General features: G+C 39.7%; 1 protein-coding gene across 1 annotated transcript in view; it reads left to right on the forward strand.

The window, feature by feature from the left end:
• Positions 1-24083, forward strand: part of SLC9A9 (solute carrier family 9 member A9) — a 626265-nt gene that overhangs the window by 43398 nt on the left and 558784 nt on the right. The window contains exons 3-4 of the mRNA XM_002716580.6: positions 6629-6706; positions 8160-8236. Coding sequence (XP_002716626.3) covers positions 6629-6706; positions 8160-8236 — 155 coding nt within the window. The remainder of the gene's footprint in view (positions 1-6628; positions 6707-8159; positions 8237-24083) is intronic.

Genomic DNA, 24083 nt, shown 5'->3' on the forward strand with positions numbered 1-24083 from the left:
GTCCTTTATATCAAGTCATACTTGTTTTTTTTTTTTTTTTTGCTAAATTATTTTAACATAAGTTAAAAAACCCAAACAAATTTTAGAAATTCCACTTTCATTTCCAAATGTGTTTTCTCAAGGAGCCTGGAAAAACAAACAAATAAAAAAAAACTTGGAGTAGGATAAATTAGAGAAAATGAAGAGCAAATTTCTCAACATTTGTTATTTGGGGGAAGATGTTATTCTTTTTTCTTCCACATTTCTTTTTTAAAATTTTATTTTAATTGTTAGTTTTTAACAGATTCATTGTGATCTGTCCATGCAATTCTTTTTTTTATGATTTTTTTTAACTTTTATTTAATGAATATAAATTTCCAAAGTACGACTTATGGATTACAATGGCTTCCCCCCCATACCGTCCCTCCCACCCACAACCCTCCCCTTTCCCACTCCCTCTCCCCTTCCATTCACATGAGGATTCATTTTGCATTATCTTAATATACAGAAGATCATCTTGGTATACATTAAGTAAGGATTTCAACAGTTTGCTCCCACACAGAAACATAAAGTGAAAAATAATAGATGATTTTTTTAAATGATGATGAAATCAGATCAGACCTATTGTCATGTTTAATCCCAGTGAGAGTCAAGTTGGGAATTGAGAATTTCTTTCTTTTTCTTTCTTTTTTTTTTTTTTTTTTACAGAAGATCAGTTTAGTATGCATTAAGTAAAGATTTCAACAGTTTGCACCCCCATAGAAACACAAAGTGAAATATATTGTTTGAGTACTCGTTATAGCATTAAATCTCAATGTACAGCACATTAAGGACAGAGATCCTACATGAGGAGTAAGTGCACAGTGACTCCTGTTGTTGACTTTACAAATTGACACTCCTGTTTATGGCATCAGTAATCTCCCTATGCTCCAGTCATGAGTTTCCAAGGCTATGGAAGCCCTCTGAGTTCTCTGACCTTATCTTGTTTAGACAAGGTCATAGTCAAAGTGGAGGTTCTCTCCTCCCTTCAGAGAAAGATACCTCCTTCTTTGAAGACCTGTTCTTTCCACTGGGATCTCACTCACAGAGATCTTTTTGCCAGAGTGTCTTGGCTTTCCATGCCTGAAATACTCTCATGGGCTTTTCAGCCAGATTCGAATGCCTTTAGGACTGATTCTGAGGCCAGAGTGCTATTTAGGACATCTGCCATTCTATGAGTCTGCTGAGTATCTCGCTTCCCATGTTGGATCACTCTCCCCTTTATTTATTCTATCGGTTAGTGTTAGCAGGTACTAGACTTGTTTATGTGCTCCCTTTGACTCTTAGTCCTTTCATTATGATCAATTGTGAACTGAAATTGATCACTTGGAATAGTGAGATGGCATTGGTACATGCCACCTTGATGGGATTGAATTGGAATCCCCTGGTATGTTTCTAACGCTACCATTTGGGGCAAGTCAGTTTGAGCATGTCCCAAATTATACATCTCTTCCCTCTCTTATTCCCACTCTTAAGTTTAACAGGGATCACATTTCAGTTAATTTTCAACACTTAAGAATAACTGTGTGATAATTACAGAATTAAACCAGTCATATTAAGTAGAACAGACGAAAAAAAATACTAAGAGGATAATGTATTAAGTCGCTCATTAACAGTCAGGGCTATGCTGATCAAGTCACCGTTTCTCATAGTGTCCATTTCACTTCAGGAGGTTTCCTTTTTGGTGTTCAGTCAGTTGTCACCGATCAGGGAGAACATATGGTATTTGTCCCTTTGGGACTGGCTTGCTTCACTCAGCATGATGTGTTCCAGATTCCTCCATTTTGTTGCAAATGACTGGATTTCGTTGTTTCTTACTGCAGTATAGTATTCTAAAGAGTACATATCCCATAATTTCTTTATCCAGTCTACCGTTGATGGGCATTTAGGTTGGTTCCAGGTCTTGGCTATTGTGAATTGTGCTGCGATAAACATTAGGGTGCAGACCGCTTTTTTGTTTGCCAATTTAAACTCCTTTAGGTAAATTCCAAGAAGTGGTATGGCTGGGTCGAACGGTAGGGTTATATTCAGGTTTCTGAGGAATCTCCAGACTGACTTCCATAGTGGCTTGACCAGTTTGCATTCCCACCAACAGTGGGTTAGTGTCCCTTTTTCCCCACATCCTCGCCAGCATCTGTTGTTGGTAGATTTCTGTATGTGAGCCATTCTAACCGGGGTGAGGTGAAACCTCATTGTGGTTTTGATTTGCATTTCCCTGATTGCTAGTGACCTTGAACATTTTTTCATGTGCCTGTTGGCCATTTGGATTTCCCCTTTTGAAAAATGTCTATTGAAGTCCTTGGCCCATCTCTTAAGTGGGTTGTTGGTTTTGTTTTTGTGGAGTTTCTTGATCTCTTTGTAGATTCTGGTTATTAACCCTTTATTTGTTGCATAGTTTGCAAATATTTTTTCCCATTCTGTCGGTTGTCTCTTCACTCTCCTGACTGTTTCTTTTGCAGTACAGAAACTTCTCAATTTGATGCAATCCCAATAGTTGATTTTGGCTTTGACTGCCTGTGCCTCCCGGGTCTTTTCCAGAAATTCTTTGCCTGTGCCAATATCTTGAAGGGTTTCTCCAATGTTCTCTAATAACTTGATGGTGTCAGGACGTAGATTTAGGTCTTTAATCCACGTTGAGTGGATTTTTGTGTAAGGTGTAAGGTAGGGGTCTTGCTTCATGCTTCTGCACGTGGAAATCCAGTTTTCCCAGCACCATTTATTGAATAGACTGTCCTTGCTCCAGGAATTGGTTTTAGATCCTTGATCAAATATAAGTTGGCTGTAGATGTTTGGGTTGATTTCTGGTGTTTCAATTCTGTTCCATTGGTCTATCCATCTGTTTCTGTACCAGTACCATGCTGTTTTGATTACAACTGCCCTGTAGTATGTCCTGAAATCTTGTCCATGCAATTCTAAGAACACAATGATATTCCCTGCCTCCCTCCCTCCCCAACTCTCCCTCCTACCTTCCTTCCTTCCTCCTGCCTTTTTTTTTTTCAGTTTTTGAGATGACATGTTTTAAATTTACATTATAGTAAAAAGGCTTAATAGTTTACTGAATAAGAAGTTTAGCAAATAAAAAGCAAAAAGACTAATGGGAAGATAGACAATGGCTATAAACAATTGAATGGAAAAATGACAGTTTCACCCATATATAGTACATTTAAAAATAATCACATATCATTGAAACTACAGTAGTATAACATTCTTTTTTTTTTAAGATTTATTTTATTCATTTGAAAGACAGAGTTACAGAGAGAGGTGGATCCAGAGAATGAGAGATCTTCCATCCACTGGTTCACTCCCCAAATGACTGCAATGACCAGAGCTGAGCCGATTTGAAGCCAGGAGCTTCCTCCGGGTCTCCCGGAGTGCAGGGGTCCAAGGACTTGGGCCATCTTCCACTACTTTTCCAGGCCTTAGTAGAGAGCTGGATTGGAAGTGGAGCAGCTGGGACTCTAACCGACGCCCATATGGGATGCCGGCGCTGCAGGCCACAGCTTTAACCCGCTGTGTCACAGCGCCGGCCCCAGTATAACATTCTTAATCATTGATTTGACAAAAGTATAAAACGAAGTTTTGCAAAACTATATTTTGCAGCAATACTGGTACTCATAGACATTTCTTTTTCCTTTGTTTGTTTTTTAAATTTTAATTTCTAGATAAAAGGGAGAACATCCAGTATGTGTCTTTCTGGGTCTAGCTTATTTCAATCAACATGATGTCCTTCAGTTGTGTCCATTTTACTACAAATGGTAGAATTTCATTCTTTTTTATAGCTGAATACTGTGTATATATACCACATTTTTAATTCAATCATCTGATGATGGGCATCTTTGTTGATTCCAAATCTTTGCCGTTGTGAACAGTGTCCCTATAAACATGGTGCAGGTATCTCTTTGATACATTGTGTTGAAGTCTTTTTGGTATATGCCTAGTAGTGGGATTGCTGGATCAAATGGCAACTCTATTTCTAGACTTTTAAAGAAATCTCCATACTGTTTTCCGCAATGGCTGCACTAATTTACATTCCCACCAACTGTGTATAAATGTTCCCCTTTCTCCACATCCTCACCAGCTACTCTCTGTGATTTAGATTTTAACATTCTGTCAGGGATGAGGTGATATCTCATTGTGGTTTGATTTGCATTTCCCTGATGGGAAATATATCATATGTTTGTTGGCCATTTATATATAATACATTTCTTGGCCATTTGTGTTTCTTCTTTTGAGAACTTTCTATTGAGGTCTTTTTCCCATTTCTCAACAGGATTTTTTAAAGATATATTTATTTATTTGAAAGGCAGAGTTAGGAGGAGAGAATGAGAGAGACAGATCTTCCATCTGTTGGTTCACTCCCCAAATAGCTTCAGTGATCTGGGATGGTTCAGGCCAAAGCCAGAAGCCAATAGCTTTTTCCATGTCTCCCACGTGGGTTCAGGGGCCCAAGCACTTGGGCCATCCTCCACTGCTTTCCCAAGAACATCAGCAGGGAGCTGGATCCAAAGTGGAGCAACCAGGACAGGAACAGGCACCCATGTGGGATGCCAGCATCACAGGTAGTGGCTTTACCTGCTGTACCGCAATGTTGGCCCCATTGGTTGTTTTTCTGTTGTTGAGTTTTTTAAGTTGCTGATATATTCGGGACATTAATCCTTTGTCAGGTGGTTTGCAAATATTTTTTCCCATTGTGCTGGGTGTCTCTTCACTCTGTTGATTGTTTCATTTGCTGTGTAAAACCTTCTGAGTTTGATATAGTCCCATTTGTTTAGTTTTGCTTTTGTTGTCTGTGCTTTGAGGATTTTGTCCAAGAAGTTTTCCCTTATACCAATGTTTCCCCTATGTTTTCTTGCAGTAATTTCATAATCTCAGGTCTTTGATCCATCTTGAGTTGATTTTTGTATTTGGTACACATATATATCCAGTTTTGCCAGCACCATTTGTTGAAGAGATTACTCTTGCTCCACTGTGTGGTCTGAACACTTTGGTCAAAAATCAGTTGGCTGTATGTATGTAGATTAATTTCTGGGCTCTCTATTCTGATACATGGATCTATATATCATTTTTTATGGTACTCCATGTTGTTTTAGTTACTATAACTTTGTAGCATGCTTTGAAGTCAGTTACTGTGATACCTCCAGCTTTATTTTTCTTGTTCAGGATCACTTCAGCTAATCTGGGTCTTTTGTGATTTCATTTAGATTCATTTAAGTTTCATTTAGGATTAGTTTTTCTAATTCTTTAATGAATGTCTTTGGTATTTTGACACAGATTTCATTGAATCTGTAGATTGCTTTAGGTAGTGTAGAGATTTTAATGATATTGATTCTTCTGATCCACGAGCAAGGAATATCTTTCCATTTTTTTTCTGTTCTTGATGATTTCTTTCATCAATGTTTGATAATTTTCACTGTAGAGGTCTTTCACTTCTTTGGTTAAATTTATTCCTAAATATTTGATTTTTTGTGGCTATTGTGAATGAGATTTCTTTATTTCTCTTTTACCATTAGCATACAAAAAAGCTTCTGAAACGTTACTGAATTGGTTTATCAATTCTTTTTTTTTTTATAACAGTTTTTTGGTGGAATGTTCGGTTTTCCCATGTAAAACATCATGTCCTCTGCAAACATGGATAATTTTACTTCCTCTTTTTCAGTTTCAATGCTGTTTATTTCCTTCTCCACCATAATCACTCTTGCTAAAACTTCCAGTACTATATTGAATAAGAGTGGTGAAGTGGACATCCTTGTCTTGTTACAGATCTGAGGGGAAATGCTCTGTTTTTCCCCATTCAGTATAGTATTGGCTGTTGGTTTGTGAAATATAGCCTTTAGAATTTTGAGGAATGTTCCTTCTATACCTGATTTTTGAGGGTTTTTTTTTTATCGTGAAGGTATGTTGAATATTATCAAATGCTTTCTCTGCATCTATTGAGATGACCATATGGTTTTTGTTCTTTATTCTACTGATGTGATTTATGACGTTTATTGATTTGCAAATGTTGAACCACCTTTGTGTTTCTTGGATAAATCCCACTTGATCATGATGTATGATCTTTTTGATGTGGTTTTGGATTTAATTTGCTGGTATTTCGTTGAGAATCTTTTCATCTGTGTTTATTAAGGATATAGATCCCTAGTTTTCTTTTTGTGTCTGCCTTTTCTACAATGGGGAAAACTTTAAATAAATTCTTGACAGAAGCCAAAACAATTGAGCACTACCAATTCCTTTCATCAGAAAAAATAAAATAAAAAAACATTAAAATATGAGGAATGAATAACTAATAAAAATAAAAGGAAATGTTTGCTTTCCCAGAGAGTTTTTATTGAGTTTTTTCTTTGTTGTTGTTAGCTCTATTTCATGGAGGTTCTTGGTGCTGTTATTGTTGTTAGCTATATAAGAAGTATAGAGGGTTTTGTTTAAAAGATGACTTTATAGATACTTTGCATTTAGAGTTTGTAAGTTTGGGTATTCTGTTTTCATCTCTGCTAATTAAATAGTATATTAATATACTCCGTATGAACTTGGAGCAGCTGTTAACTATTTTATCAAATACATATTTAATGAGACAAATATATTTCTAACTGTACTTTTTTGTCTTTTCTGGCAGATGACATTTGATCCAGAAATATTCTTCAATGTTTTGCTGCCACCAATTATATTTCATGCTGGGTATAGTCTGAAGAAGGTAAATATATGATGATGATTTTCTTCTATTATTACTAAAAAGAGATTTTACTATCACTAATAGAAAAAAACAGTTATTTTATGGACTTGCCTATTTGATAAGAATATCACTGCCTGAGATTATGTTATAAAGATAAAAAGCCAACATCTAAGAATTCTATGCCCACTGTGTCCAACACCTGGACTGTTAGCCACATGCAGCTGCTGAGCCCTGGGAATGTGACTAGTCTGACCTGAGATGCACTCCAAGTGTAAATTACACTCTGGGTTTTGAATTCTTTTATTGAAAACTAGAATGTAAAACACCTCAATAATGCTTTACATTGATTTAATATTAAAATGATAGTATTTTAGATACATTGGGTTAAACAAAACATCAAAATCAGTTTCACCTTTTGTGTTTTAAGGTGGCTACTAGAAATTGTAGAATGACATACATGGTTTTCATCATGTTTCTACTGGAGTGTTTATTCTAAAAGATTATAACCAAAAGTTCACTGATTAATTCCCACTGGATTTGGCCATCAGGATGCAAACTCAGGAAAGCAGCTCATACTCAGGGAGAGAATATCCAGGGCAGTTTCTGTGTCCTTGCCTGACAGAACTTGGGCAAATCCTCAGCACACCTTTTGCAGTTTAGTAATTCACATTATAGCCTAAGCACTGACATCCCCTATGCTAGCTGAATTCTGAAATGTAGAGTGGAAGCTGCTGCTCCTCTGCTGGGGGCGTCCTCCCCTTGGCCTCTCATCTCCAGCAGCAGTCAGCCTGCTCCTTACAGACCTGATTGGCTTGTGTTCTTCAGGCTCCCTCTTGCTGTCTGTTCTGGCTACTCACGTCCCATGTGAAGGACTGGACATTTTCCTAAGTAATCATTCGAAAAGATTTAGGAGGCTGGATTTATTCAGTTCATCATTCCTCATCTCCAGTCACAATACTAGGCATTACTTTGTGTCTGACTCATTAAAACAAAGTAAAGTGTTGTAGGTTTTTAAAGCTTGGTTTCATCACATTCAGAAAACACATATAAGTCAAGGAAGTCAGAGATCCAATAAAATTCAAAGGCAGCTGGAATCTCAGAACAGTATTTTAAAGGGGCGGTATTTACAACAGAATGTTTTCTTCCTGGAATTGTCCCAGAGTCCTGCACAGATGTTGCCCCAGTCCATTCCCTCCCTCTTAGATCCAGTTAATGCTGGCAGTTGTTTCTCTCACCGTTACCCTGTCTTCCAGATGGGCATTTCCCCCTGTTTCCTTCCTTTTACCCTGCCTTTTACAGCATAAATGAGTTAAATATTTTTGGCAAAAGAAGACCAGAAGTGAGGCTCCAAAAACAAAATTTATCTAAACGCTGAGAGAAGGGAGGTCTTATGAAATGCATACATTTATTTTTATTACCTGCTACACTAAGAAAAAATGCTGATATACTGTATGAAATATTTTTTCCTCTCCAGAGACACTTTTTTCAAAACTTAGGATCTATTTTAACATACGCCTTCTTGGGAACTGCCATCTCATGCATCGTCATAGGGTAAGTGACATTCAGAGCTCAAATTTCAAGGGGTCATGAAATTGGGGTCTCTGGGATGGATCTCACACTTCCTGTACTTACACTAACTGGGCGTATAGTCTGTTTTTTCAATAATTCACATCTACACATTTTTCTGACTGAATTCCAAGGCTTCTATATATTCTGCCAAACATAAGGCTTTAAATCAAAGCAAACTGATATTGGACTACGGGGTTTGCTCTGTGAGCTGTAGACTTCTGAACTTAGCTTGACTTGAGTTAATGAAGCGCATTGCATTGTTGGCTTGTTTTAGTTTGAATAAAGCAGATACACTCCTTGCATTCTTTTTCCATTTTCTTTGCAGGACCTTATTTGAGTTTGACAGGAATGCAATAGTAACTGTACATCAAGAGTTATCTCTCTAAAGGGAAATTTGCGGGAAGGCAGTCTGAAACAGATGTCTCTAAATATCAGCAGAGTTGTTTAATGCTGGGATGAATTTTCAGTCAATACACTAGAGAATACAGCAGCCTCCCCCCCCCCTTATATTTTATTGGTTTTGCTCTGAGCCCTAAATCAAACTATATAGACTCTGGCTTGCAGCTCATCATAAAGCAAAATGTGGTCCAACATGATGAAGCCAATCCAATTGACTTATAATCCAATGCAGGGCCTGCGCTGTGGCTCAATAGGCTAATCCTCTGCCTTGCAGCGCCGGCACACCGGGTTCTAGTCCCGGTCGGGGCGCTGGATTCTGTCCCGGTTGCCCCTCTTCCAGGCCAGCTCTCTGCTTGGCCAGGGAGTGCAGTGGAGGATGGCCCAAGTCCTTGAGCCCTGCACCCCATGGGAGACCAGGAGAAGCACCTGGCTCCTGCCATCGGATCAGCACGGTGCACCGGCCATAGCGCGCCAGCCGTGGCGGCCATTGGAGGATGAACCAACAGCAAAGGAAGACCTTTCTCTCTGTCTCTCTCACTGTCCACTCTGCCTGTCCAAATAATAATAATAATAATAAATAATCCAATGCAATACATTACACTCCACTGCACAGAAAGTGTCCAATTGCTGTGAGAATGGCGATGTAGATGTCTTAGACTGGCTGATGTGGCCAACTCTACCCCTGATGATTACTGCATACAGCTGTTACAATCCTAATGCAAGAAACTGATACTGAAAACACACACTAGGCACACCTCTGGCCCTTCTCTTATGAAGTGTTATTGTGAATCCGTGGAAGGCTGTGGAGGTGTCAGGTTGTGTCTTTACTGGAATCTGAAAGCAGCAGGAGTTTGTATTCAAAGCTTTGCCTACTGGTTTTTGAGCTGAGCCTAGAGCACATTGAGCGATGTTATATGAAAATACCCAGTGTAGTTAAGACAATGGAAAAGCCAACATCTTTAGCACATGATGGTGAAGACTTGCAGGAATACAGATTGTAGCACCTCAGCAAGTCTAAATACCCACGTGGAATTTAACCGGTTTGTATTCTGACACAACAGTGTACTTGATGTTTCTCAAAGCATGGTCAGGGACCTTTTTCTGTTCTATAAGTATACTATCACTTAATATTTGAATTTCGAAACTGGCAAGAGTCTTCGAGATGTGTGATTGTAAGATTACAACTAAGAATTTATCATGGAAATTAATTTGCGTGGAAATGTAGTCTTGAGAAACATTTAGAATCATGCCCTTTGTTTGAACTGCATATAATCTGAACAACAAAATCTTACAGGATGACTTCTGAATGTGGATCGTTAAAACACAAAAGCAATAGGCAGATTAAAACTTTTGGATCTGGTCTAACAAGGTAAAGGAAAGCATTGAAGATTTTTGGCTTGAGGATGACAGAGTTGGATTTATATTTTATAGTTATATTTTAGGGAGGTCATTTTGGTGGCCCAGCTAAGAGGGGAAAATGTGGCAGTCAGAAGACTGCTTAAGAGGTAATTTCCATAGTCAGGTTGTAAATGGACAGGGCCTGAACTCAAGCAGTGGCAAAGAAGGTAGATGTGGAGTCATCTTTTTGAAATCCTGGGAGAGAATGGCAGTAATGACTAGAAGAGAAGGAATCTTGGAGCAGCTCTTTTTGAAAGGGAAGAGACACTCATAAAGGGACTAAGAGATGCTGGCCATGCAGACAGCCAGAAATCCAACAGAGCATGTGTGCTCAAATTCAGGAACGAGGAAGAGGAAGTGTGGAGAACATCACACAGGAGACAGCTAGTGGGAAAGGAATTGCAGCAACCACTGGATTTGGCCCTTGGGAGGTGATGGGTGACTTTACACTTGACCCATGGGCAGAGATGAGGGGAGGATACTGGCAAATCCAGTTGTTTGGGATAGGCACTGTATGACAAGAAACAAGAACTTATTTTTATGCTTTCAATATCAGGGCACATGAGGCAGGAGGGGCACCTACTTAAATTCAGGCCAAATTGACATTTTTTTTTTATCTTTTATTTAATGAATATAAATTTCCAAAGTACGACTCATGTGTTACAATGGCTTCCCCCCCCATACCGTCCCTCCCACCCACAACCCTCCCCTTTCCCACTCCCTCTCCCCTTCCATTCACATCAAGATTCATTTTCGATTATCTTAATATACAGAAGATCAGCTTAGTATACCTTAAGTAAGTATTTCAACAGTTTGCTCCCACACAGAAACATAAAGTGAAAAATAATAGATGATTTTTTTTAAATGATGATGAAATCAGATCTGACCTATTGTCATGTTTAATCCCAGTGAGAGTCAAGTTGGGAATTGATAATTTCTTTCTTTTTTTTTTATTTTTTTTTTATTTTTACAGAAGATCAGTTTAGTGTACATTAAGTAAAGATTTCAGTCGTTTGCACCCCCATAGAAACACAAAGTGAAATATACTGTTTGAGTACTCGTTATAGCATTAAGCCTCAGTGTACAGCACGTTAAGGACAGAGATCCTACATGAGGAGTAAGTGCACAGTGACTCCTGTTGTTGACTTTACCAATTGACACTCCTGTTTATGGCATCAGTAATCTCCCTATGCACCAGTCATGAGTTTCCAAGGCTATGGAAGCCCCTTGAGTTCTCCGACTCTTATCTTGTTTAGACACGGTCATAGTCAAAGTGGAGGTTCTCTCCTCCCTTCAGAGAAAGGCACCTCCCTCTTTGAAGACCTGTTCTTTCCACTGGGATCTCACTCACAGAGATCTTTTTGCCAGAGTGTCTTGGCTTTCCATGCCTGAAATACTCTCATGGGCTTTTCAGCCAGATCCGAGTGCCTTTAGGGCTGATTCTGAGGCCAGAGTGCTATTTAGGACATCCGCCATTCTATGAGTCTGCTGAGTATCTCACTTCCCATGTTGGATCACTCTCCCCTTTATTTATTCTATCGGTTGGTGTTAGCAGATACTAGACTTGTTTATGTGCTCCCTTTGACTCTTAGTCCTTTCATTATGATCAATTGTGAACTGAAATTGATCACTTGGAGTAGTGAGATGGCATTGGCACATGCCACCTTGATGGGATTGAATTGGAATCCCCTGGTATGTTTCCAACTCTACCAATTGGGGCAAGTCAGCCCGAGCATGCCCCAAATTATACATCTCTTCCCTCTCTTATTCCCACTCTTAAGTTTAACAGGGATCACATTTCAGTTAATTTTCAACACTTAAGAATAACTGTGTGATAATTACAGAATTAAACCAGTCATATTAAGTAGAACAGACAAAAAAAAAATACTATGAGGGATAATGTATTAAGTTGTCCATTAGCAGTCAGGGCTATGCTGATCAAGTCACCATTTCTCATAGTGTCCATTTCACTTCAGGAGGTTTCCTTTTTGGTGTTCAGTCAGTTGTCACCGATCAGGGAGAACATATGGTATTTGTCCCTTTGGGACTGGCTTATTTCACTCAGCATGATGTGTTCCAGATTCCTCCATTTTGTTGCAAATGACTGGATTTCGTTGTTTCTTACTGCGGTATAGTACTCTAAAGAATACATATCCCATAATTTCTTTATCCAGTCTACCGTTGATGGGCATTTAGGTTGGTTCCAGGTCTTGGCTATTGTGAATTGTGCTGCGATAAACATTAGGGTGCAGACCGCTTTTTTGTTTATCAATTTAAACTCCTTTGGGTAAATTCCAAGGAGTGGGATGGCTGGGTCGAATGGTAGGGTTATATTCAGGTTTCTGAGGAATCTCCAGACTGACTTCCATAGTGGCTTGACCAGTTTGCATTCCCACCAACAGTGGGTTAGTGTCCCTTTTTCCCCACATCCTCGCCAGCATCTGTTGTTGGTAGATTTCTGCATGTGAGCCATTCTAACCGGGGTGAGGTGAAACCTCATTGTGGTTTTGATTTGCATTTCCCTGATTGCTAGTGACCTTGAACATTTTTTCATGTGCCTGTTGGCCATTTGGATTTCCCCTTTTGAAAAATGTCTATTGAAGTCCTTGGCCCATCTCTTAAGTGGGTTGTTGGTTTTGTTTTTGTGGAGTTTCTTGATCTCTTTGTAGATTCTGGTTATTAACCCTTTATTTGTTGCATAGTTTGCAAATATTTTTTCCCATTCTGTCGGTTGTCTCTTCACTCTCCTGACTGTTTCTTTTGCAGTACAGAAACTTCTCAATTTGATGCAATCCCAATAGTTGATTTTGGCTTTGACTGCCTGTGCCTCCCGGGTCTTTTCCAGAAATTCTTTGCCTGTGCCAATATCTTGAAGGGTTTCTCCAATGTTCTCTAATAACTTGATGGTGTCAGGACGTAGATTTAGGTCTTTAATCCACGTTGAGTGGATTTTTGTGTAAGGTGTAAGGTAGGGGTCTTGCTTCATGCTTCTGCACGTGGAAATCCAGTTTTCCCAGCACCATTTATTGAATAGACTGTCCTTGCTCCAGGAATTGGTTTTAGATCCTTGATCAAATATAAGTTGCCTGTAGATGTTTGGGTTGATTTCTGGTGTTTCAATTCTGTTCCATTGGTCTATCCATCTGTTTCTGTACCAGTACCATGCTGTTTTGATTACAACTGCCCTGTAGTATGTCCTGAAGTCTGGTATTGTGATGCCTCCGGCTTTGTTTTTGTTGTACAAGATTGCTTTAGCTATTCGAGGTCTCTTGTGCCTCCATATGAATTTCAGCATCATTTTTTCTAGATCTGCGAAGAATGTCTTTGGTATCTTGATTGGGATTGCATTGAATCTATAAATTGCTTTTGGGAGAATGGACATTTTGATGATGTTGATTCTTCCAATCCATGAGCATGGAAGATTTTTCCATTTTTTGGCATCCTCTTCTATTTCTTTCTTTAAGGTTTTGTAATTTTCATCGTAGAGATCTTTAACGTCCTTGGTTAAGTTTATTCCAAGGTATTTGATTGTTTTTGTAGCTATTGTGAATGGGATTGATCTTAGCAGCTCTTTCTCAGTCATGGCATTGCTTGTGTATACAAAGGCTGTTGATTTTTGTGCATTGATTTTATATCCTGCCACTTTGCCAAACTCCTCTATGAGTTCCAATAGTCTCTTAGTAGAGTTCTTTGGATCCTCTAAGTACAGAATCATATCGTCTGCAAAGAGGGATAGTTTGACTTCTTCCTTCTTGATTTGTATTCCTTTGATTTCTTTTTCTTGTCTGATGGCTCTGGCTAAAACTTCCAGAACTATGTTAAATAGCAGTGGTGAGAGTGGGCATTCCTGCCTGGTGCCAGATTTCAGTGGAAATGCTTCCAACTTTTCCCCATTCAATAGGATGCTGGCTGTGGGTTTTTTATAAATTGCTTTGATTATATTGAGGAATGTTCCTTCTATACCCAATTTGCTTAGAGTTTTCATCATGAAAGGGTGTTGAATTTTATCAAATGCTTTCTCTGCATCAATTGAGATAATCATATGGTTTTTCTTCTGCAGTCTGTTAATGTGGTGAATCACATTGATTGATTTGCGAATGTTGAACCATCCCTGCATACCAGGGATGAATCCCACTTGGTCTGGGTGGATGATTTTCCTGATGTGTTGTTGTATTCTATTGGCCAGAATTTTATTGAGGATTTTTGCGTCTATGTTCATCAGGGATATTGGTCTGTAATTTTCTTTCAGTGCTGCATCTTTCTCTGGCTTAGGGATTAAGGTGATGCTGGCTTCATAGAAAGAATTTGGGAGGATTCCCTCTTTTTCGATTGTTCTGAATAGTTTGAGAAGAAATGGGATTAGTTCTTCTTTAAATGTCTGGTAGAATTCAGCAGTGAATCCATCTGGTCCTGGGCTTTTCTTTGTTGGGAGGGCCTTTATTACTGTTTCAATTTCTGTTTCAGTTATGGGTCTATTTAGGTTTTCTATGTCTTCATGGTTCAATTTTGGTAGATTGCATGTGTCCAGGAATCTATCCATTTCTGATAGGTTTTCCTGTTTGCTGGCATACAGGTCCTTGGAGTAATTTCTGATGATTCTTTTTATTTCTGTGGTGTCTGTTGTTACGTTTCCTTTTTCATCTCTGATTTTATTGATTTGGGTCTTTTCTCTTCTTTTTTAGTTAGTTGGGCCAATGGGGTGTCAATTTTGTTTATTTTTTCAAAAAACCAGCTTCTCGCTTGGCTGATTTTTTGTAATTTTTTTTGGATTCAATCCTGTTAATTTCTTCTCTGGTTTTAATTATTTCTCTTCTCCTACTAGATTTGGGTTTGGTTTGCTGCAGTTTTTCTAGGTCCTTGAGGTGCGCTGAAAGCTCATTTATTTGGTACCTTTCCAATTTCTTGGTATAGGCACCTATTGCTATAAATTTGCCTCTCAATACTGCTTTTGCTGTATCCCATAAGTTTTGATATGTTGTGTTGTTGTCTTCATTTACTTCCAGAAAGTTTTTGATTTCTCTTTTGATTTCTTGAATGACCCAGTGTTCATTCAGGAGCATGTTGTTCAGTCTCCATGTGTTTGCATACTTTCTGGGGTTTCCTGAGTTGCTAATTTCCAGCTTCATCCCGCTGTGGTCTGAGAAGCTGCATGGTATGATTCTAATTCTTTTAAATTTGCTGAGACTTGCTTTATGGCCTAGTATGTGGTCAATCCTAGAGAAGGTTCCATGCGCTGCTGAGAAGAATGTGAAGTCTGTAGATGTAGGGTTGAAAGTTCTGTAGATAGCTGTTAGATCCATTTGGGCAATAGTGTCAATTAAATCTGCTGTTTCCTTGTTGATCTTCTGTCCGGATGATCTGTCTATTTCTGAGAGTGGAGTATTGAAGTCCCCCAGTACTATTGTATTGAAATCTAAATCTCCCTTTAAGTCCCTTAACATATCTTTTAAATAGACCGGTGCCCTGTAATTAGGTGCATATACATTTTTAATAGTTACATCTTCCTGTTGAATTGAACCCTTAATCATTATATAGTGTCCCTCTTTGTCTCTCTTAACAGTTTTTGTATTAAAGTTTATTTTGTCTGATATTAATATGGCTACACCTGCTTTTTTTTGGTTTCTGTTGGCATGGAATATCTTTTTCCAACCTTTCACTTTCAGTCTGCATGCCTCTTTGTTAGAGAGATGTGTTTCTTGTAGGCAACAAATAGTTGGGTTGTGTTCTGTGAGCCAGTCAGCTAAACGGTGTCTTTTAACTGAAGAATTCAGACCATTAATGTTCAATGTGACTATTGATACGTAGTGACTTTGCCCTGCCATTTTCCCGGAAATATTTTCTAGTATATGCTTTGAGCTTCCCATGCTCTTTTACTGGTAGGTGTTCTTCCTTTCCCTTCTTTCATATTGATGGCCATGTTTCTGTGTTTCTGAGTGTAGCACATCTTTAAGTATCTTTTGCAGGGCCGGACGAGTGGCCACAAAGTCTTTCAATTTCTGTTTGCTATGAAAGGTCTTTATTTCACCTTCATTCACAAATGAGAGCTTGGCAGGATATAATATTCTGGGCTGGCAATTTTTCTCTCTTAGCACCTGTGCTATGTCTCGCCATTCCCTCCTAGCTTGTAGGGTTTCTGATGAGAAGTCAGCTGTGAGTCTGATTGGAGATCCTCTGAGAGTAATCTGACGTTTCTCTCTTGCACATTTTAGGATCTTTTCTTTATGTTTCACTGTGGTAAGTTTAATTACCACGTGTCGTGGTGAAGATCTCTTTTGGTCATGTTTATTGGGGGTTCTATGAGCTTCCTGTACTAGGATATCTCTGTCCTTCTCCAAACCTGGAAAGTTCTCTGCTAGTATCTCACTAAAAAGGCCTTCCAATCCTTTCTCTCTCTCCATGCCTTCAGGAACTCCTAGAACTCGAATGTTGGTTTTTTTAATAGTATCCTGTAGATTCCCAACAATATTTTTTAGGTTTCTAATTTCCTCTTCTTTTCTTTGGTTTGACTGTATGTTTTCCTGTGCTCTATCTTCTAAGTCCGATATTCTCTCTTCTGCTTCACCCATTCTGTTTTTAAGGCTTTCTAATGTGTTTGTCATTTGATCTATTGAGCTCTTCATTTCATTTTGATTTCTCTTCACTATAACACTTTCCTGTTCTACTAGTTTCTGAGTTTCATTTTGACTCTTCCTTAAAATTTCGTTTTCACGAGAGAGATTTTCAATCTTGTCCATTAAGGATTTCTGTAGTTCAAGGATTTGCTTTTGAAAACTTCTAAATGTTCTTATCATAAATTTTTTGAAATCCGTATCTTGCATTTCTGCTATCTCATCATCTTCATACTCTTGGCTTGGGGTGTTTTGCTTATTTGGAGGCATCATAGTGTCATCGTTGATCTTGCTCCCTCTATTTCTGTGTTTGTTACTCGGCATAGTTAATTCTTCTTGCGTCACTGTGCGTTTTTTTTTTTTTTTCTTTTATACTGTGTCCGTGTTAAGTGGACTGCCTGCTGTTGGAGGAGTCTTGGAGGCTTGAGATGGGTGCGGCCTGAGAGCTCTGCCTGGTTCTTCCAGGTTAAGGGTGTGCAAAGGTGACACCCTCAGGTTATGCGTGGTAAATCTCTCTCTTTTTATTTATTTATTTATTTTATTTATTCAGGGGGTAAGTAACACCGCAGGGCACCGCTGTGCAGAATTGATGGTATTTAGGTTCCAGTCTTTGGCTCCTCTGGACTCCCACTGGGTTGCCTAGGCTACTGAATTGTAGTGACTCAGTTCCTTAGCTCTCCCCCATTGATATGTAAATCCAGAGAGCAGGCCTGCTCTTTGTCTCTTGGGATTTCTTCTAGCCTTGCAGCCTTGTAATCTTTGCAAGGTTAGGGGGAAGAGAAACCCCGAAGCTTTTTTTTTTCCCCTTCTTTCCGGTAGTGAGTTTGCTGCACTTTCCGGCCCCCCTCTAGATTCTGACCCCCGTTTCCCCACCAATGTCTCGGGTTATTGAGCTCACCTCCCCTTCCAGCGCCGATGTGTGGAGCGTCCCAAGTCTCCCCGCTGTTGTCTGTGTGGCATGCACTCCCCTTGGAGCACTGGGGCTTCTGCAGCTCGGTCCCGCGACTTGGCTTCCGCGCGGTGGGCGACCTTGTTCTCCAAGTAGGTCCTCCGATACACGATTCCCGTGCAATTTTTCCTGGTTCTTTTTTCTGTGGCTACCGTAACTCCCCTTTTATTAAACTAAATTTTCCCGGACTATCGGTGCGCGCCCTCACTATTCCGCCATCTTGGCTCCGCCCCCCAAATTGACATTTTCATAGCATGATGCCACTTGTTGTAGGAGATACATTGTGGAAAATGACTATTCATATTTTTCTGATGAATTAATTATAATAGGAACAACATCAAGCATTATTACATACTTGACACTGCCATGCCCTTTTAAAAAGTATTTTACAGGGGCCGGTGCCGTGGCTCACTAGGCTAATCCTCTGCCTTGCAGCGCTAGCACACCGGGTTCTAGTCCCGGTCGGGGTGCCGGATTCTGTCCCGGTTGCCCCTCTTCCAGGCCAGCTCTCTGCTGTGGCCAGGGAGTGCAGTGGAGGATGGCCCAAGTGCTTGGGCCCTGCACCCCATGGGAGACCAGGAGAAGTACCTGGCTCCTGGCTTAGGATCAGCGTGGTGCGCCGGCCAGGGCGGCCATTGGAGGGTGAACCAACGGCAAAGGAAGACCTTTCTCTCTGTCTTTCTCTCTCACTGTCCACTCTGCCTGTCAAAAAATAAAAAAAAAAATAAAAAAGTATTTTACAGGGATTATTTTATTTAATCCTAAAATAATCCTATTAAGTAGATAACTATTTATTACATTTACTTAACAGATGAACCAGTGAGGTTTAGCAAGAATATCACAGCAGTCAGTAATAGAGCTGGGATTAGTAACCGAACAGTTTGGCTCCAGAATCCAATTCTTAATGCCAAACCCTACTCTCCTTCTGTTTGTTGATTGGTAGCACTAAAAAATAAAATCATATAAATCAGTCAACATTCACCAACATGCCATGTGGTTCTTCAGTAGCTCAGTAGTTATCATACACATGGGAGGGTGGTCTTTTTAAAGATTTACTTATCTATTTATTCATTTATTTGAAAGGCAGAGTGACAGAGAGAAGGAGAGAGAGAGAGAGAGAGAGAGAGAGAGAGAGAGAGAGAGAGAGGTGCTTCTATCTATCGGTTTATCCCCCAAATGCCTACAACAGCCAGAAAAAAAAAAAAAAACAAAAAAAAAAAAACAGGCAGAAGCTAGGAACTCCAACCTGGTTGCCCACATGGTAGCAGGAATCCAACCATTACCTGATGCCTCCAGGCACCAGGAAGCTGGATTAGAAGCAGAGTAGCCAGGACTTGATCCCCGGCACTTCCAGTATGGGGTTCAGGTTTCCCAAGGGGCAGAATATAACTCACTGTACTGCAACACCGGCCAGCATGGGAGACTATTTGGGAATTCCATCTAAATATGATTCACATTTTTAAAAGGAAGAGGAGATATTTGGGTTTCTACAGATGTGCTCATACTTGCACAAAATGGGTAGGAGGAAGGATTCAGGACAATCCATTAGATTGGGCCCTGTGAGACTAGTCTCATGCAGGAAGTAGATTCTGGCAGTCACTTAATGTAGACAGTTGAGGCAGTCAGATGTTTGGTGCTACCAACTGCATTGGTTTTGGTGGGTGTGGGGCACATTGTGCAAGGTTCCAGATTGGAGAGTAGATTTCACATAGCAGAGGCAGATGATGTGGACCTGAAATGTGGAGGAATCAGTGGATGCCAGGCCAGAAGCCCAGGATGAGATTTGTGTAAGAAGCTTAGAGCAGAGCCCAGAATATGGGAAGAAATGTAAAAAGTGGGTTATTCTTAAAATTAACTACCATATTCATTAAGCTACAGGCTGGTGTTGGAGCTGAACTCACAGGCTTTACATGAACTGAGATCATGGGGTTCATTCGGATGAGTTCTGACTTAACTCGGTTATATTTCTATCACTTAGTTAAGTTTTATTAACCTCACAGTGTTTCAGAAATTAGATTTAATCAATCTTTCATATCACATTGGAAAATTTAACAATATCCTTTCTTTTAAGGATTGACTATTCTTAAAGAATTTTAAAAATATTTATTTATTTAAAAGGCAGATAGAGGGAGGGGAGAAGGGAGACAGAAAGAGAGAGAGAGAGAGAGAGAGAGAGAGAGAATCTCCCATCCACTGATTCATTCCATCCCCTCAACAGCCAGATTATTAATTTTAAGAATAACTCAGTTTTTACACATATCCTCTCATTTTGTTGTCACAAATCCCCAGGAAGTATGTACTACCATTTTCCTCGTTTTACCCACCAGAATGCCCAGCCTGAGACTGGCCCAAGGTTGCACAATAAGTAAATGGCAGTAAGGCACAGACCCATCTGAGTCTGGAACCTACACTCTTAAGATCTCCTCTTCCTTCTAAAATGATACTTTACATTTCCTGTGATATTTTTCTATTTTTCAATTAATAACTACATATGTCTGACAAACTGAAACCTCACTAATGTCAGAATCTTAAATGCATCACTATGGCTTGCAAATATGAAAAATCTGATTTCTTTTTTGCATTTGAAGGTGCATTCCCTGCATTTTAATATTTTCCAATGGAGATGTGTGTTTCTTGTCAATATTTAAGAAGTGGCTATCAGAGCCCAACCTTAAGGTACAGTTGGTGAAGCCAGTGCCTGCCTGTGGTGCCATCATCCCATATGAGCACTTGTTTGAGTCCTGGATGCTCTACTTTTAATCCAGTGCCCTGCTAATGTGCCTGGGAGAGCAGGGGAATATCATCCTAGTCCTTGGGCCCCTGGTATCTACATAGATCCGGATGAAGCTCCAGGCTCCTAGCTTCAGCTTGGGCCAGCCAAGGCTGTTGTGGCCATTTGGAGGAGTGAACCATCTATCTAGATATGTATCTCTCCCTCTCTCTGTGTAATTCTGACTTTTAAATAAATATAATAAATCTTAAAAAAAAGAAAAAGTAGCTGTTGGTGCAATTGCAAAGAGGAAGTGAAACCTGTCTTCTCTTATTGGTGGTGGTTGGAGAAATGGTATGAAGTCCATGTTACTCTGTTAGAATTACAGGACCCTTGGTAACTCACTCAGGAAAACCTGGATTTATAAACGTGAGGCTGTTTACATTCATATCAACAGCCCTCAGGAGTGCTGATCTCCCATGGGCTCCGTACTGAACACAGCCCAGAAGCTGTGCCTGACAGCCCTGCCCATCTGTCTGTGAGGCAAAGGAACTAAGGGAGCCTTGTGGATACCCCCTCTCTGCTCTCTGGGTCTCTGTGCTACCTACCTGGGACCTTTGGACCTAAGTGCCCTTGGCACTAGATCTAGAAGTGCTGATCTTCCATTCTTAACTAGGATAAGGTCTGGTGAGGCTCAGTATCTTCCAGTTGCTGACTGCTAAACCTAGACAGAAGGGCCACATTTTCTGGTCTAGCACCCAAACCTGAAGATGTGCTGCTCATAGATGCAGGCTGAGTCATACCTCAGTGTCTTAGCTCTGACCTTGGAATGACAATGACTGAGAACCTGGCTGTTACCCCAAGGAACATGAACCCTGAAGTGGGACATAGAAGGATGTTAGAGAGGCAGTGAAGCTTTTCTAGGCAGTGAAGCTTTTCTAATTATCCATGAATTTTTCGTGGGGCAGAGTCTGCATAGATTTCTACCTTTCATCAGATACTCTAGGAAGCTGCAGTCCACAAAGCAACCAGCATATTTTTCAAGTGCCTGAGCAGAGAGATGGTTGAGACAGGGAAGATTCTATATATCTCCATGTTGAGTTAGAGCTGGTGGTTTCCCAGGATGCATTTAGAGTGGCCATAAAGCCTAGAAATATGTGTGCTATTATTTTATCATGTACTGCATGGTAATAGCAATGAACCAATTATTATGTATTTGAATTCTCGACTTGGCGGCCATCCTGAATCTATACCTAGCATGGAAGTGCTGAGTAATAGATCTACAAATAAATAGTCATTTTTGCAAAATTATGTCAAATTGTTTTCCAAATGGTGGTACAAATTTTGCCACTTAATTTTTGTCAATCTAGTATGTATGAAATGAAATTATTCTGAAGTCTTCATTTGCATCTGATTAATTAAGTTGATTATATTTCCAACCTTTCTGTTAATTTTTCTGGTGAGTTGTTCTGTCATATTTAATAAGTCTTTCCCTGCCCCAAAGTCAGAAGTGTATCTTTTTCTGAAGTTTTTTAAAGTTTTGTCCTTATTGGAACTGGGTTTTGTACATGATACAAAGACATCCAATTGCATTTCTTCCCTCAAATGGATAGTCATTTATTCCAACATCATTTATTGTCTGTTCCTACATTTCCCAAGGATCTATAATTCCTCTGTTATATGTAGTAGTTTCTTTCTTTCTTTCTTTCTTTCTTTCTTTCTTTCTTTCTTTCTTTCTTTCTTTCTTTCTTTCTTTCTTTCTTTCTTTTTTACAGGCAGAGTGGACAGTGAGAGAGAGAGACAGAGAGAAAGGTCTTCCTTTGCCGTTGGTTCACCTTCCAATGGCTGCCACGGCTGGTGCGCTGCAGCCAGCGCACCGCACTGATCCGATGGCAGGAGCCAGGTGCTTTTCCTGGTCTCCCATGCGGGTGCAGGGCCCAAGCACTTGGGCCATCCTCCACTGCCTTCCTGGGCCACAGCAGAGAGCTGGCCTGGAAGAGGAGCAACCGGGAAAGAATCCGGTGCCCCGGCCGAGACTAGAACCCGGTGTGCCGGCGCTGCTAGGTGGAGGATTAGCCTATTGAGCCACAGCACCGGCCAGTAGTTTCTATTTCTAAGCTTTTAATTATATTTCATTGGAGTATAGCCTATCCCTGCACCAATGTCATACTATTCTAATCACTGTAGCTTCATAAGTCTTTATAGCATTCTTTTTAAGTTTTGTTTATATGTGTATTCATTTGAAAGACAGAATGACAGAGAGAGAGGGAGAGGGTACAACAGAAACAGAGATCTTTCATCTGCTGGTTCACTCCCCAAATGGCTACAACAGCTGGGACTGGGCCAGTTTGAAGCCAGGAGTCCAGAACCCCATCTGGTCTCTAACATTGCTGGTAGAAACCCAAGTATTTGGGTCATCATTAGTAGCATCCCAGGGGCATCAACAGGAAACTGGATAGGAAACATGGGAGGTAGGACTCTAACTGACACTATGATATGGGATGTAGGTATCCCAAGCGGTGGCTTAACCTGCTGAGCCACAGTGCCTGACTGCATATTTTTCAGAGGAAGATAAAAAGCATCTTCTTCAGGAGTACCTTGTCTGTTTTTTATCTATTTATTTTGTCATATAAATTTACTCCAATGTATATATTTAGTAGTATATAATTTTTTAAATTTATAAACATATTCAGTTTATAACTGAATATAACATTTTAGTTTACAACAGACTGTGTATGTAAGTGATAGTGGAACTGTAAGATTATAATGGAACTGAAAAATTCTTACTGCCTAATATTTTTACCATAGCTTTTTCTACATTTAAGCATGTTTAGACACATAACTTACTGTTGTGTTTCAGTTGCTCATTCAGTACCATAACAGGCTGCACAAGTCTGCAGGCTAGAGGCAATGGGCTACATCAGATAGTCTATGGGTGTAATAAGCCATCCCATGCAGGTTTGTGTAAGCACACTGTGACATTTATGGCTAACTCTGCATTTCTCAGTGCATATCCCCACTGGTATGCAAAGCATGACTGCACTTTGTTTAAATTTGCAGACCTCATAATTATATTTCTGAGTCTTTTCCATAGGGACCCACTTCCACATGAGTACCAGGAGACTTGTATAAGGATACCTGCAGCCAGCCTATTCACAACAGCAAAACCATGGAAACAGTTTTGATTCCATGAACCAGGAGAGTAGGCAGATAAACTCCTGTAGTATAATATCACATAGCAGTGAAGAACAGTGAAATAAAGTCACCTATGACAACCTGGATTTGCCCTGGAAACATACTGTAAAGTCAACAAATCAAGCCCTGTAAGACTACACATTATTAGGTATGGCATCATTTGCATAATCTTCATAGTGTTTGAAAATAGCCAAGATGAAACAATGTTGTCTAAGCATAGACATATGTAGATATAAATGCATATATGCATATGTGTAGTAAGTAACGGGATTAAAAACATGAAATTCAGTGTATATGTGTAGTAAGTAACGGGATTAAAAACATGAAATTCAGTGGTGTTCTTATTTCTGGTGGAGAGGGAGAAAGAATGAGGTGAATAGAATCCCCCAAGTGATGAATTTTTGGTCTTGCTCTCCTCTTGAGTCAGGGTGTGCTTCTAGGAATTCATATTTGAACAGTATTTACAACTTGCATCCGTCCTCTCTATATTCTCTTGCTCGTATTAAAAAGAAAATACAGGAACAAAACTGGAAGAAGGAAAAAGTACAGTTCTGTAACAACCAAACGATT

Source organism: Oryctolagus cuniculus, chromosome 4 (genome assembly GCF_051225735.1).
Source record: "Oryctolagus cuniculus isolate XC-2025 breed Fujian yellow rabbit chromosome 4, ASM5122573v1, whole genome shotgun sequence".
NCBI classification, from domain to species: domain Eukaryota; kingdom Metazoa; phylum Chordata; class Mammalia; order Lagomorpha; family Leporidae; genus Oryctolagus; species Oryctolagus cuniculus.